General features: G+C 48.4%; 1 protein-coding gene across 1 annotated transcript in view; it reads left to right on the forward strand.

Moving 5' to 3' along the window:
* Positions 1–5,195: 5,195 nt before the first annotated feature.
* Positions 5,196–13,022, forward strand: part of GARNL3 (GTPase activating Rap/RanGAP domain like 3) — a 99,222-nt gene continuing 91,395 nt past the window's right edge. The window contains exon 1 of the mRNA XM_063144844.1: positions 5,196–5,300. Coding sequence (XP_063000914.1) covers positions 5,203–5,300 — 98 coding nt within the window. The 5' untranslated portion in view covers positions 5,196–5,202. The remainder of the gene's footprint in view (positions 5,301–13,022) is intronic.

Here is a 13,022-nt window from a genome sequence, read left to right on the forward strand (position 1 = left end):
ACGGGGTGCTTCTTAGAATCGCCGGTGTGTCTTAGTTGTTTTTTTTTCTGTTGGTGGTACTGAAATTAGTGTGCGTCTTACAGTCGATGGTGTCTTACAATCGAAGAAATACGGTAGTAGAAGCTGTTCAACAGTGGAACAGATTGGCTCAGGAAGGAGGTGGTGGCCCGTCCTTCACAGAAGGCATTTAAACCGAGACTGGGGAGCCTTGTGTGGTGCAATGTGGTAAGCGGCAGTTACTGCAGCCGAAACTCTCTCCACAGCCTGAGTTCGATCTCAGCGGAAGCTGGTTCTCAGGCAGCCGGCTCAGGTCGACTCAGCCTTCCATCCTTCCGAGGTCGGTAAAATGAGTACCCAGCTAGCTGGGGGAAAGGTAACGGCGACTGGGGAAGGCAATAGCAAACCAGCCCTCTACAAAGGTGCCGGACGACTGGAGGAGGGCTAACGTTGTCCCTATCTTCAAAAAGGGCAAAAAGGAGGAACCTGGGAACTACAGACCAGTCAGTCTGACATCCATCCCTGGGAAAATTCTGGAGCAGATTATAAAGAAGTCAATCTGTAAACACCTTGAAATCAATGCGGTGATCACTAGAAGCCAACATGGATTTGTCAGGAACAAGTCCTGTCAGACTAATTTGATCTCATTTTTTGATCGGGTAACCTCCCTTGTGGACTGTGGGAATGCTGTGGATGTCATATATCTTGACTTCAGCAAAGCTTTTGACAAAGTGCCCCATGATATTCTGATTAACAAACTAGCTAAAAGTGGGCTAGATGGAACAACTATTAGGTGGATTCACAGTTGGCTACAGAATCGGACTCAAAGAGTACTTATCATTGGAACCTTCTCAAACTGGGGAGAGGCAACGAGTGGGGTACCGCAGGGCTCAGTCCTGAGCCCAGTGCTCTTCAACATTTTTATTAATGATTTGGACGAGGAGGTGCAGGGAACACTGATCAAATTTGCAGATGACACCAAATTGGGTGGGATAGCTAATACCCTGGAAGACAGAAACAAACTTCAAAGTGATCTTGATAGGCTGGAGTGCTGGGCTGAAAACAACAGAATGAAATTTAATAGGGATAAATGCCAAGTTCTACATTTAGGAAATAGAAACCAAAGGCACAGTTACAAGATGGGGGATACTTGGCTCAGCAATACTACAAACGAGAAGGATCTTGGAATTGTTGTAGATCGCAAGCTGAATATGAGCCAACAGTGCGATATGGCTGCAAGAAAGGCAAATGCTATTTTGGGCTGCATTAATAGAAGTTTAGCTTCCAAATCACGTGAGGTACTGGTTCCTCTCTATTTGGCCCTGGTTAGGCCTCATCTAGAGTATTGCGTCCAGTTCTGGGCTCCACAATTCAAGAAGGATGCAGACAAGCTGGAGCGTGTTCAGAGGAGGGCAACCAGGATGATCAGGGGTCTGGAAACAAAGCCCTATGAAGAGAGACTGAAAGAATTGGGCATGTTTAGCCTGGAGAAGAGAAGATTGAGGGGAGACATGATAGCACTCTTCAAATACTTGAAAGGTTGTCACACAGAGGAGGGCCAGGATCTCTTCTCGATCCTCCCAGAGTGCAGGACACGGAATAACGGGCTGAAGTTAAAGGAAGCCCGATTCCAGCTGGACATCAGGAAAAACTTCCTGACTGTTAGAGCAGTACGACAATGGAATCAGTTGCCTGGTGAGGTTGTGGCCTCTCCCACACTAGAGGCGTTCAAGAGGCAGCTGGACAGCCATCTGTCAGGGATGCTTTAGGGTGGATTCCTGCCTTGAGCAGGGGGTTGGACTCAATGGCCTTGTAGGCCCCTTCCAACTCTGCTATTCTATGATTCTATGATTCTATGAAAATCTGCCAAGAAAACGTCAGCGAAAGCAGGCGTCCCTCTAGGAGTCAGCCTTGACTCAAGTGCTTGCACGAGAGGTTCCTTTTCAAAGTCCAAAATGTCCGGTGGACCTCAGGTTGGGCAAGGCTGCTGAAGCTGCATCCTGAATTGCAGAGCCCGAGGGTTAAATCAGATGACCTCGAAAATTTCTAGCGCTGCAATACTATGGTTCTCTTTCCAAGCAGATTTTCAAAGGATTGGCTTCTTAAAACTGGCTTCATAGAAGTATAATTGCGTAACGGATCTATAACAGCTTCAACTCAAAAGGTGGTGTGTGTTTTTAGCAAGATTGTCTTTCTGGATAAGTAATGCTGTGTGGAGTGAGAGGGGAAGGAACGTGGTACTCCACCTCCCAAATCTTTAATTTCCTGAGAACCAGAGAAGGAGCTTGAACTGTTACTCTAGGGAAAAAGCAAACAAACTTTTTAAAAAGCTTAATATTCACCCACCCCCACCCCCAGCAAAGTAAAAGTGTTTATATCAGGGTCAAACAACCAAATTGGAGCAGTCTGTGGTAAGTAGTTCCAGCTTGGAGCATGTGATGTGTACCACACCGGGTCTTGCCCAGACCCCCCTTTTTCAAAGATAAAAGAAATTATTTCTGCCAATATCCTTTGAAGGGACTGGCTGTATATTTACCAGAGCACTCCACAGATAAGTTCCAAGATAAAGTTTGCAATACACTTTCTGTACCAGTCAAATCTGTCAAAGTCAAAGATTTGCTTCAAAGATGCATTTCAATTCCACTGCGTAGAGGTCACACCCATCGGGACATGAGCAAGAGAAAAACCTACAAAGTCATAACAACCTTGCGTTTCTCCTTTTTCGCACGTGTAACAGACACGCTGTTTCTTACCATGGCTTTTTCCAGGTACAACCCCGGTCCCTTCACACATACACATGGTGAATTCATTTCTGATTTCTGCCCAGCTGAACCAGACCCAAACAGTACTCATTCGGAAGACAGTACTCATCCAGAAGGAGGTCTTTCAAGTAGAGTGGACCACTGGGGTTTAAAGGGACAAAATCCATCGTTTAAGGCAGGCAAGCCAGCCCGTGTCCTGACTCCAAAGGCCCCCCCATCTGCTGAAGCTCTCCGGGCGGTTCGCAAAAATCAAAACCATCAAGTACAAGAAGGATGCAGACAAGCTGGAGTGTGTTCAGAGGAGGGCAACCAGGATGATCAGGGGTCTGGAAACAAAGCCCTATGAGGAGAGGCTGAAGAACTGGGCATGTTTAGCCTGGAGAAGAGAAGATTGAGGGGAGGCATGATAGCACTCTTCAAATACTTAAAAGGTTGTCACACAGAGGACGGCCAGGATCTCCTCTCCATCAGGGTATCATGGGCTCAGGTTACAGGAAGCCAGATTCTGGCTGGACATCAGGAAAAACTTCCTGACTGTTAGAGCAGTACGACAGTGGAACCAGTTACCTAGGGAGGTGGTGGGCTCTCCCACACTAGAGGCATTCAAGAGGCAGCTGGACAACCATCCGTCAGGGATGCTTTAGGATGGATTCCTGCACTGAGTAGGGGGTTGGACTCGATGGCCTTGTAGGCCCCTTCCAACTCTACTATTCTATGATTCTATAATCAAAACACAACATAAAAGTACAATATAACGGCACAACCAGGATAAAACCAAGCAGCAATGCAGAGATTTATACAGACTTAAAATGCAGATTTAAAACAGCAAAGTTAAAAGGCTAAGATGGCAAACTGTTAAAATGCTGGGAAAATAAAAAGGTCTTCACCTGGCATTGTTTAACGTAGGTGCCAGGCGAACCTCTCTAGGGAGCTCATTCCACAGCCGGGGTGCCACAGCAGAGAAGGCCGCCCTCCTCATGCCAGGGGAGAGTGGGATTTATTTATTCATTCTAGCACTTTTATCCTGCCCTTTAGCCAAAAAAGGCTCTCAAGGCAGTTTCCAAAAATATTTCTTAAGACAGTCCCTGCCCACAGGCTTACACTCTAAAAAGTAATAATGATACCATGACACAAAAGGAAAGGGGATTGGGAGGGAGGAGGAAAATCGGTGGTGGGTCTGGGCCAGAACCCAAAGTGGGTGGGCCTCTGTTTTTCTCTTTCTGCCCCCTTTTCTTTCTCTCCCCCCCCCCCCCGTCATCCTTCCCACCCAGCATACTGCCAGGGAGGGGGTAGAAGTCTCTTTCCGGAGGTCTGAACTGATCACATGCAGAGGGCTTTTGAAATTAAGTTGAAGGCCCCATGTAAACAGTGCGGCCCAAATACCGCGAAATCGAAGAGGCAGCAGCTGGTCTGTGGCAGTCTATGCGGAGCTCAAATGTACACAAGAGCATACCATTTCTTGGGCCACAGCTGAGCCGAAAAGGAAAGGCACAGGTAGAAGGGTCCTGGTTCATCCCACATCATCTCCAGGTAGGAATCCGAAAGACTCCTGTTTATATCTGCTGCCGGTCAGTGTGTAGACACTACTGAGCTAAATGACTGGGGTCAGACTATAAGGCGGCTTCCTTTTTAATTCAGGCCTTTATCAAGAACCACCAGGACTGGAAACTTAGGCCGCAGCTAGACCTAAGGTTTATCCTGGGATCATCCAGGGTTCGCCCCTGCCTGAGCACTGGATCCCCTGTGTGTCACCTAGAAGAACAGGTTTGATCCCTGGATGATCCAAGGATAAACCTTAGGTCTAGCTATGGCCTTACTTTAATTTAGAGGAAAGACAATAGCTCAGTGGTAGATCATCTGCTTCGCATGCAGATGTTTTGGATTTTGGCATCTTTGGAAAAGGCCATGCCTGAACCCCTGGAAAACTGCTGCTGGATGGACCAATGCTCTGAGTTCCCATAAGGAAGTTTTCCGCGTTTCATGCAAAAAACCCCACGAAGGGACATCGCTTAACTTTTCACAAGGGCTTGTTGTTGCTGTTTTTAAAGAGAGACAGTTGAGGAACGCGCTCTGGAAAGTGAAGGAACCCGCAATCCTGTACAAGCGCGGGGGCGTCTGAGCATGTGCAGAGCGCCCCGGGCCTGCCGCCGCCTGGGTTGCGCCGAGATCTTCCGGCCAAGGGCTTCAAGGCAGGCTGGAAATGAAGGACTGGATCGCCGCCAGGTCAGAAGGGGTTCAGCGCCGGGCTTGCGCCTTTTCGGCCGCGCTCCAATTCCTCCTCTTCCGTGCGCCCCTCGCCAAAACTGGGCGGGCCTAGCCGGCGGGAGGGAGGGAAAAGGCAGAAGGAGCGAGGCGGCCATCCATCCATCCATCCTTCCCTCCCGGTCTCCCTCCCTCCTTCCCCAGCCGCCAGCAGCGCCTGCTCTCCGGGCAGGCATGGATCATGGCCCTGGAGGCGGCTCCGGTGTCCCGCTTGAGAAGCCGGCGCGACGCCTTGTTGAGGAAAGGAGTCAGCTTTGAATGCGAGATTGAGGAAGACAAGTAAGCCGGTGGGGTGGAGTGGGGTGGGGGTGGGTTGTTTTTAATGGGGGGGGGCTCTGGACCTCGATGCCCCCCCACCCCCCAGGGATGCTCCACCTGTATTTTTCATTCCGTTATCCTTTGCCTGCCACGTTGGGATCCAGGCAGCGGCGGCGGGATGATTTGAGATCTTTCAGGGTAGGGGCTGAGTTTCTCCCCTCTGCTCCCCCCCTCCCCAGCCCAAACAGGCCCGGGATGCGGGCGACGTGAGAGGGAGAGCCCCCTTCCCCCTGGGGCAGCGTCCCCCCCCCCCCGCCCGTGTGTGTGTGTGTGGCCCCGTTCAGACAACACGCGAAACCACGCTGCTTAACCACGAAACGGTTAACGAGATGCATTCAGCTGAATGTATTCCCTTAACCATTTTGTGGTGAAGCAGCGTGGTTTCGCGTGTTGTCTGAACGGGGCCTATGCGTGTGGAACAAGGTGCAAAAAACAAGAGAGGAGAAAGTGGCCGCGGCGAGGCGGTGTGTAAATGGGGAAACAGCTCAGGCTCAGCTGGAGGAATGGGTTGAGGCCGGGAGGAGATGGGAAGGGTGCCCTAGTTTTGGTTTCGGAGAGGGTTAGGGGTGTGTGTCTCTTTCTCACTCACGCGGGGCAGTGGTGCACATAGGGCCTTTTTGGGAGGCTCTTTAGCTCATGGATGGGCAGAAGGTAGCTGGGGATCTAGTGGATCTACACTGGGGGGTGGTTTGAAGTGGGTCACTCCGGATTCTCACTCCTAACTCCCCAACCCTCCAGATTGCTGATTCCCCCCCCCCCCATTTCTATCCTGCCTTTTTTTCCTCCAAGGAACCCAAGGCATCATGCACGATCCTCCTCCTCCTCCTCCTCCTTTCTATTTTATCTTAACAACAACCCTGTGAGGTAGGTTAGGCTGAGAGTCTGGGACTGGCCCAAAGTCACCCAGGGAGCTTCCATGGCCGAGTGGGGGATTAGAACCCGGATCTCCCGACTCCCAGTCTGACACTCTAGCCACTACGCCACACTGGAGAAAGCTGGGAAGTGTGTGCGGGGATTGTTAACAGAGTGGAGATTTGTGGGGAAGGATTGTGGGCGGCCTTCTGTTCTCATGCTCAGAACAAATTCCTGGGCTCAGAACCCTTGCTTTCTACCTGTCTGTCTGGTACCGGGTTCTGGTTGGGGAGTTCCAGGTTCTAGTACATAGGATGACCCTATGAAAAGGAGGACCGGGCTCCTGTATCTTTAACACTTGTATTGAAAAGGGAATTTCAGGAGGTGCCCTTTGTATGTGTATGCAGCACCTGGTGAAATTCTCTCTTCAACACAGCAGTTAAAGCTGCAGGAACCCTGCCCTCAGAGTGACCAGATACAAAAGAGGGCAGGGCTCCTGCAGCTTTACCTGTTGTGATGAAGAGAGAACTTCATCAGGTGCTGCATGCCTACAAATGACACCTGCTGATATTCCTGTTTCAGTGCAACTGTTAAAGATACAGGAGCCTTGTCCTCCTTTTCCTATGGTTACCCTGCTAGTTCAAAACAAAGCAGACCCTTTCAGACAGGGTCTGCCCACCCCTGCATTAGATATTATTTCACGAACTGTGAAGGTGTAGTAAGCCAGCCGTGCTGCGTTTTTTGGGGGGGGGGTCGCTCCTGCCCCAGACATGTGCCCCAAAGTCCCCCGCTGAAGGTGCCACTGCCTGTGCACCCCCACTCATTTGGGCAGGCAACTACTTTTTAAAAAAGAAACCCGCGGGCACAACGTTCTGTGGATGTTGCGCTACAGCTTAGTGGTAGAGCATTTGGTCCGGTGCAGAAGTTCCCAGGTTCAATTCCTAGAATCTCCGAGTTAACGGGGCTGGGAAAAATTGGAGTGAGCTGTTCTGGGTTCGACGGGCCAGAGATCTGGCATGCTGTGAGGCAGATTCGTTGGTCTGCTTTCTTGGAAGAGCGGTGCTCGTTGCAAGGGTGTGAGAGGTATCTCAAGCAGCTGCTGCTAACTTAGATTTTGTTGATTTTTTAAGGGCCTAATCCTGTGCATGTTTAGAGGGGGGGAAATCTTACATCTCCTTGTATTCCCTTGCCAGCCATACATAGGATTGTGTCCTTAAAGGCCTAAGCAAATTCAAACCATCAATGGCTATTGAGCATGATAGTTTTGGGGACAAAGGACAGAGAGTGACGGTTATCTGTTCCTTGCCCTACTTTTGGGCTTTTTGACATGCACCTTGCTGACCACTCTTGACAATAGGATTCTGGGCTATGGCAACACCTTTGGTCTGGTCTAGCAAGTTTGTGGGTTTTTAAACATATCAATCAATGAGTTTTGTGTTTAGTTTATATCAACACAACAGACACAGCTGTGTTTTTCTTGGAGTATTCTGTTCATGGGAGTGGCATAAACAGAGTTTATGATAAGCATTTAGTTTCGGTATTCTATGATATGTCATGTATGGCAAGCTAGGATAGGTCTTCTGTCTATTGGTAGCTAATCTAGCAAAATTATTTGGATGTTCCTGCCTGTAAAGTTTATTTTAGATGTATTATAACCCAGAGCGAAGGCCTGTTGGAGTTGAATTGCTGATTTTGGCTTAGAGGAAGAAATAATAAGGAGTGCCTCTGAGTTTATGCAGGGTGTGGTTCTTTTTCTCTTCTGAGGAACCACAACAAGGTGAAGAGTCCCACCTAGGACTTTATGGCGAGGGAAAGGTGCTCACGAAATTGGCAGCAGATTTGGGTCAGACAAAGCTATCTTCATTTCAGCAGTATAATTTAGGGTGCTGGTGGTGGGGAGTCATTTTATTGCTGCTATTCTTAAACAATCGGGAGTCAGAAATTCTCAGATAGCTTTGCACTTTGGCAAGCTTCTTTGGAGTTCGGACTGGTTCCAGCTGAAACCCGGAGTGGATTCATTGCCCCCACTGACATCGGAGCCACCAGCCTCCACTGTTGTCAGCAGCCACATCCGAACACAACTAAATCGATATGGGTATGAACCGGTAGCGGCTTCCCAGGGAAGTGCTCTTGGGGGTTGCGATGAAAATGTTGACTCTGCGTTTGGGCTGAAAATGTTGACGCCGCATTTGATGGTGGTGAAAGGGTCATTACAAGAGAGGCTGAAATTCAGAGTGCCCGGATTAGTCGTGCCATGGTGTAAGTCTATATGAGGCAGTTCTGCTTGGAATACTGCCTGCAGTTCTGGTTGCTCCATAGGAGAAAGCGTGGTGGGTCGCTGGAGGAGGTTCAAGAAAGGGGCACCCAAAATTATTGTGGGCTGGAACGACATCTCTGGAAAGAATGGCTGCAATGTTTGGAGTTCTTAAGTTTAGAAAAAAAGAGAGAGAGACTAACGTGGGGAACGTGACAGAGGTTTTTACAATTCTGCATGACATGTAGAATATTTATAGACATATTTCTCTGTGTTCTCTCTCTCTCTCTCTCTCTCTCTCTCTCTCTCTCTCTCTCTCTCTCTCTCTCTCTCTTTCTCTCTCTCTTAATACTATGCATCCAGCAACCTGGGGTCATGGAGTGAAATTAGTTGGCTGGCAGGAGATTCAGGCCAGATAAAAGGAAGTATTGCTTGGCACAGTGCGCGATGCTTTGACGAATTTGCTGCCACGAGACGCAGCAAACGGCCGCTCATTTAAATGGCTTTCAAAGAAGGGGTTGGATGGATTCACGGAGGAGTAGAGCTCTCTTAACGTCCATGAGCTATGGTGGTGCCTTAAAGTGCGATTTGGTTTTGGGAACAGAATGCAGGTTTTAAAATACACTGGACAAGCCCACTGTAATTGTTGTAAAATGATAGCAGCACAGCGTGGGCGGGGAGGAGAAATTACCCTAGATGTATTAGCCTTCAAGTTTTGAAATTGGCAGCCTACTTTTAAGATCTGCTATCGGGCTTGCTGTATTGGCAGGGCACTGTACTCTTCAGTTTTGGAGGGATGTTGATGCTGATATTTTTAAAGTTCCTTCAGGAAACATGGTGCACCGGGGATGTTCTTCTGAGTGATTATAAAACTTATGCAGTCCGTGCAAGTTCCCCCAGAGGTATGGGGCACTCATGGGGGGGGGGGGGATTAGCCTGCTGTATATTGACTTCACTGAAAGAGGAAAGCTATCTTATCAGTAATTTGCAATCTTGGGCTTTGGCTATATTTTTTAAAGTTAATTTCACATCACATATAATGGTAAATGCATATATCCCTCCCTGGAAATCAATTCGCTACAGTGAGAATGTTTGGGGAAATCGTATGGATTTTTTTTTAAGTTGAAAAGAAAGGTTAGGTAAATGTTGCTCAAGGAATAATGGGAGCTGCCTAGGGTGACCACATGGAAAGGAGGACAGGGCACCTGTATCTTTAACAGTTGTGTTGAAAAGGGGAATTTCAGCAGGTGTCATTTGTAGGCATGCAGCACCTGGTGAAATTCCCTCTTCATCACAACAATTAAAGCTGCAGGTGCCCTGCCATCTTTTGTGTCTGGTCACTCTAGTATAGCTCCTACAGTTTTAACTGTTGTGATGAAGAGGGAATTTCACCTGGTGCTGCATGCTGAAATTCCCTTCTCTATACAACTGTTAAAGATACAGGAGCCCTGTCCTCCTTTCCATATGGTCACCCTAGAGCTGTCTCCCTCACACACACCCCTGCCCCCCTAGTTCTTGAACATAGGTGACATGATTCATCTGGTTTGGAACTGGAACAAACTAGCACGTCGTCACCATCCACTTACGAAGTGCTCGACCTTTTCCTAATTCTGTACAGAGATAAGACAGTTGCTGCCTGCAGGCTCGCAACTTACTAGACACGATACAAAAGGAAGAAGCGGTGAGGAGGGAAGAGGAAAGAAAGCAAATACAGGAACTGTTTCTTGATGTTACCTAATATTGGCAACAATATCTGATCTGGTCAAGTGGGCCTCCTACCTTTGAGTACACACACACACACACAACCTAGCAGCCCTTGGTTCCCTTGCCAATGGTGGAGGGCTTGAGGGTGCTTCCCTTTGGCTCTGTGGCCCCCGGGCAACTGATAGCTGGAGCCAGGTGTTCTTGCTGGCAGCAAAGGGGGAGCAATGCTCCCTGCAGCTGTTCCTGCTCTGGCTGATGGATGGGGCCAGGGTGGTCTTCTCTTCCGTCATCAACAGCATGGCTCCCAGGAGAGCCCAGTGCATTCCAGAGGATTCTGGAGCATGTTCTAGAACAGGGGAAGGAAAATGTTAGAATACAAACTGTTCTTTAGTGCAGCTCAGCACCAGTGAAAGCTGGCGGCTCCGTGTAAGTGAGGCAGTGAATCCGCTCCGGTTTTCAGTACGAACTCTAAAAGAGCTGTCCAAGTTGTGGAAGCACCTTGGACAGCTCCTTTAAAGTTCCCTGGAGTGGATTCACTGCCTCACTGACATGGGAGCCTCCAGTGCTCAGCACACAGTTTCGGAGTTGATGCTCTAACCACTGCACCATGCATCTGTGCCCATTTGTTATTACTATCCAAGTACCTCCTTCCCACCCACAACCTTTTTCCTGCACCTCACCTGTGCTTTTAACACTCACCTAGGGGCAGGGGAAAGAAATCCTGCAGGTGCAGCTTTGCCCAGCATAGAGATGGGAATGGCTTCACTTGTTGGATTTCTGCCTGCTCTGCCACTGTTAAAGATACAGAAATCCTGTTAACGGGGGTTAGGGAGGAGAGTGAGACCATCATGTCTCTTTTTTTCCTGACCTGGCATTGATTTGCTGTAAACATTGTCTAACGTAAGCCTTCCCTAATCTGGTGCTCTCCATCTATGTTGGACTACGATTCCCACCATGCTGGCTGGGGATGATAGGAGTTGTGGTCCTATTCCTATGGAGAGTGCCAAGCCATGTACAGCTGGTAACTCTGATTTCCTTCTCTTAGGTTTTTTCCTCTCTCCTCACTAGATTTTTTTTTAAAAAAAGACTAGATAGAAACACCCTTTTCTTTTTGATGTCTCATATTTTTGGCATGTCCATCTCTGAAGTTCTTGGAAATTACAGACTTAGCTGTGGCGCTGGCACTTTTGGGTTCTTTTGTTGCATTATTGCTTCTGAGTCCTTTCAAGCCAGTGAGTTGATGGGAGCAGTTCTGTGCCAGGGCTCTGGACAGAATATGCCCTTCCCAACTTTGCTGCTGTGATTTTGTGATTCCCGTCACTTATTTTAAGTGATTTCTAGGCTGCCTTTTCAGCTGGACAGGTTTGCATGGGTAAATATTTGCATGCTGGCAGTGTAAGGGGGAAATCACAGTAATGTTTCATGCTCCCGCTGCCCCTAAATTTAAAAGAAAAATCAGGGAGGCCTGCTGCCAAACTGGCTGTGGCGTTTTGCACAGCTCCCGGACCAACCTTTTCTTTCAAGTGCAGAGCGACCGATCTTGGCTCATGAGGAAGGGGGGATGCTTACAGATTTTGGGTCCACCCCCCTGGACTGCCTCCCTTCCCCTTTGTGCAAGAGCTTTCATTTCAGCAGGGCTTGTGCAGGAGAGCTTCCTGATGGCTCCTTCCCTTTCACTCCTGCCTTTTTAAAAATTTTAAAAAGCACTTAATGGAACATGTTTGGTGGTGCCCTTAAAAGGGCAGAAACAGATGTAAACAAACCCATGTGTGATCCAGACAGATAACATTGGATTCTTTAGACATAACACAAGCCCAGACTTCTGTCCTGGTTTGCTACCTTTTCCCCTGCCATTTTCTGTCAAATCACTGCAGTCTTTCAAATAAGAAGTTTGTGTGGTCTTATAGGCCCCTTCCAGCTCAACTATTCTATGATCCTATCAGCCATTGTGAGTTCTCCCAGCTGGACTAGAGTGGCAACTGCTGCTACTTTGGTCTCTCTTGCCAAGGGACTCTGTAGTCACTGAAAACAACCGTGTGCAATGAAATAGTCAACAGTACCCGACACACAACATGATAACCAACGGTTGTTCAAATAGTCAACTCCGCACAGTGTTGGTTATTTCAACCGTGGTGTGAAAATGTCCCAGCAGACAACACAATAACTAACTGTTGGCTATTTAACCCACGGTTGGTTATCGTGTCGTCCGAACCCAGTCACTGTGTGGGTTTTAGTCAATTCCATTTGCATAAACAAACAATTCTGAAGCAAAACACACACACATTGTTTTCAGACAATGTGTGTGTGCTCTTTGGCTGGCGCCGCCCGAGAGAGATGCATCCCCTCCTGTGTGCGTAAAAAGGTGACGCACAATTTCTAGGTCGGCACCTGCTGTCTGCTGCGTCTAGAATTAAAAGTAGGGCTGTGTCACCTGGTTCAAGGCATCTGAAGTCCATTCGTCAAACTCGTTTTAACGGAGACCTCAAGTCCATAAAATCTGCATACCTTCTTGCGTGATTCTGACAAAAGTGGGCTTTTGAGGACAAGGCGGGGGGAAAGCCTGCTTTGCTTGCGGCTTGTTCCTATGCCAGAGTGAAAATGGGCCAGAGGGAAGGCTGGGATGCAGTCGGTCCCAGCCTCTCCAGTAAGAAGAACCATAGAACAGTAGAATCGGAAGGGACCTCTAAGGCCATCTTGTCCAACCCCCTGCTCAATGCAGGAATGCGTAGCCAAAATTGGCTTCCCTGTTCTAATCTTGCTCTCTGGATCCTTCATTTCCTTTAAGATATTTGAAGACCGCTGTCATGTCTGCCCTTCATCTACATCTTCTCTTCTCTAGGCTAAACATAGGCAGCTCTTCTACCTGTTCCTCA

Source organism: Elgaria multicarinata, chromosome 19, assembly GCF_023053635.1.
Source record: "Elgaria multicarinata webbii isolate HBS135686 ecotype San Diego chromosome 19, rElgMul1.1.pri, whole genome shotgun sequence".
Classification (NCBI taxonomy): Eukaryota; Metazoa; Chordata; class Lepidosauria; order Squamata; family Anguidae; genus Elgaria; species Elgaria multicarinata.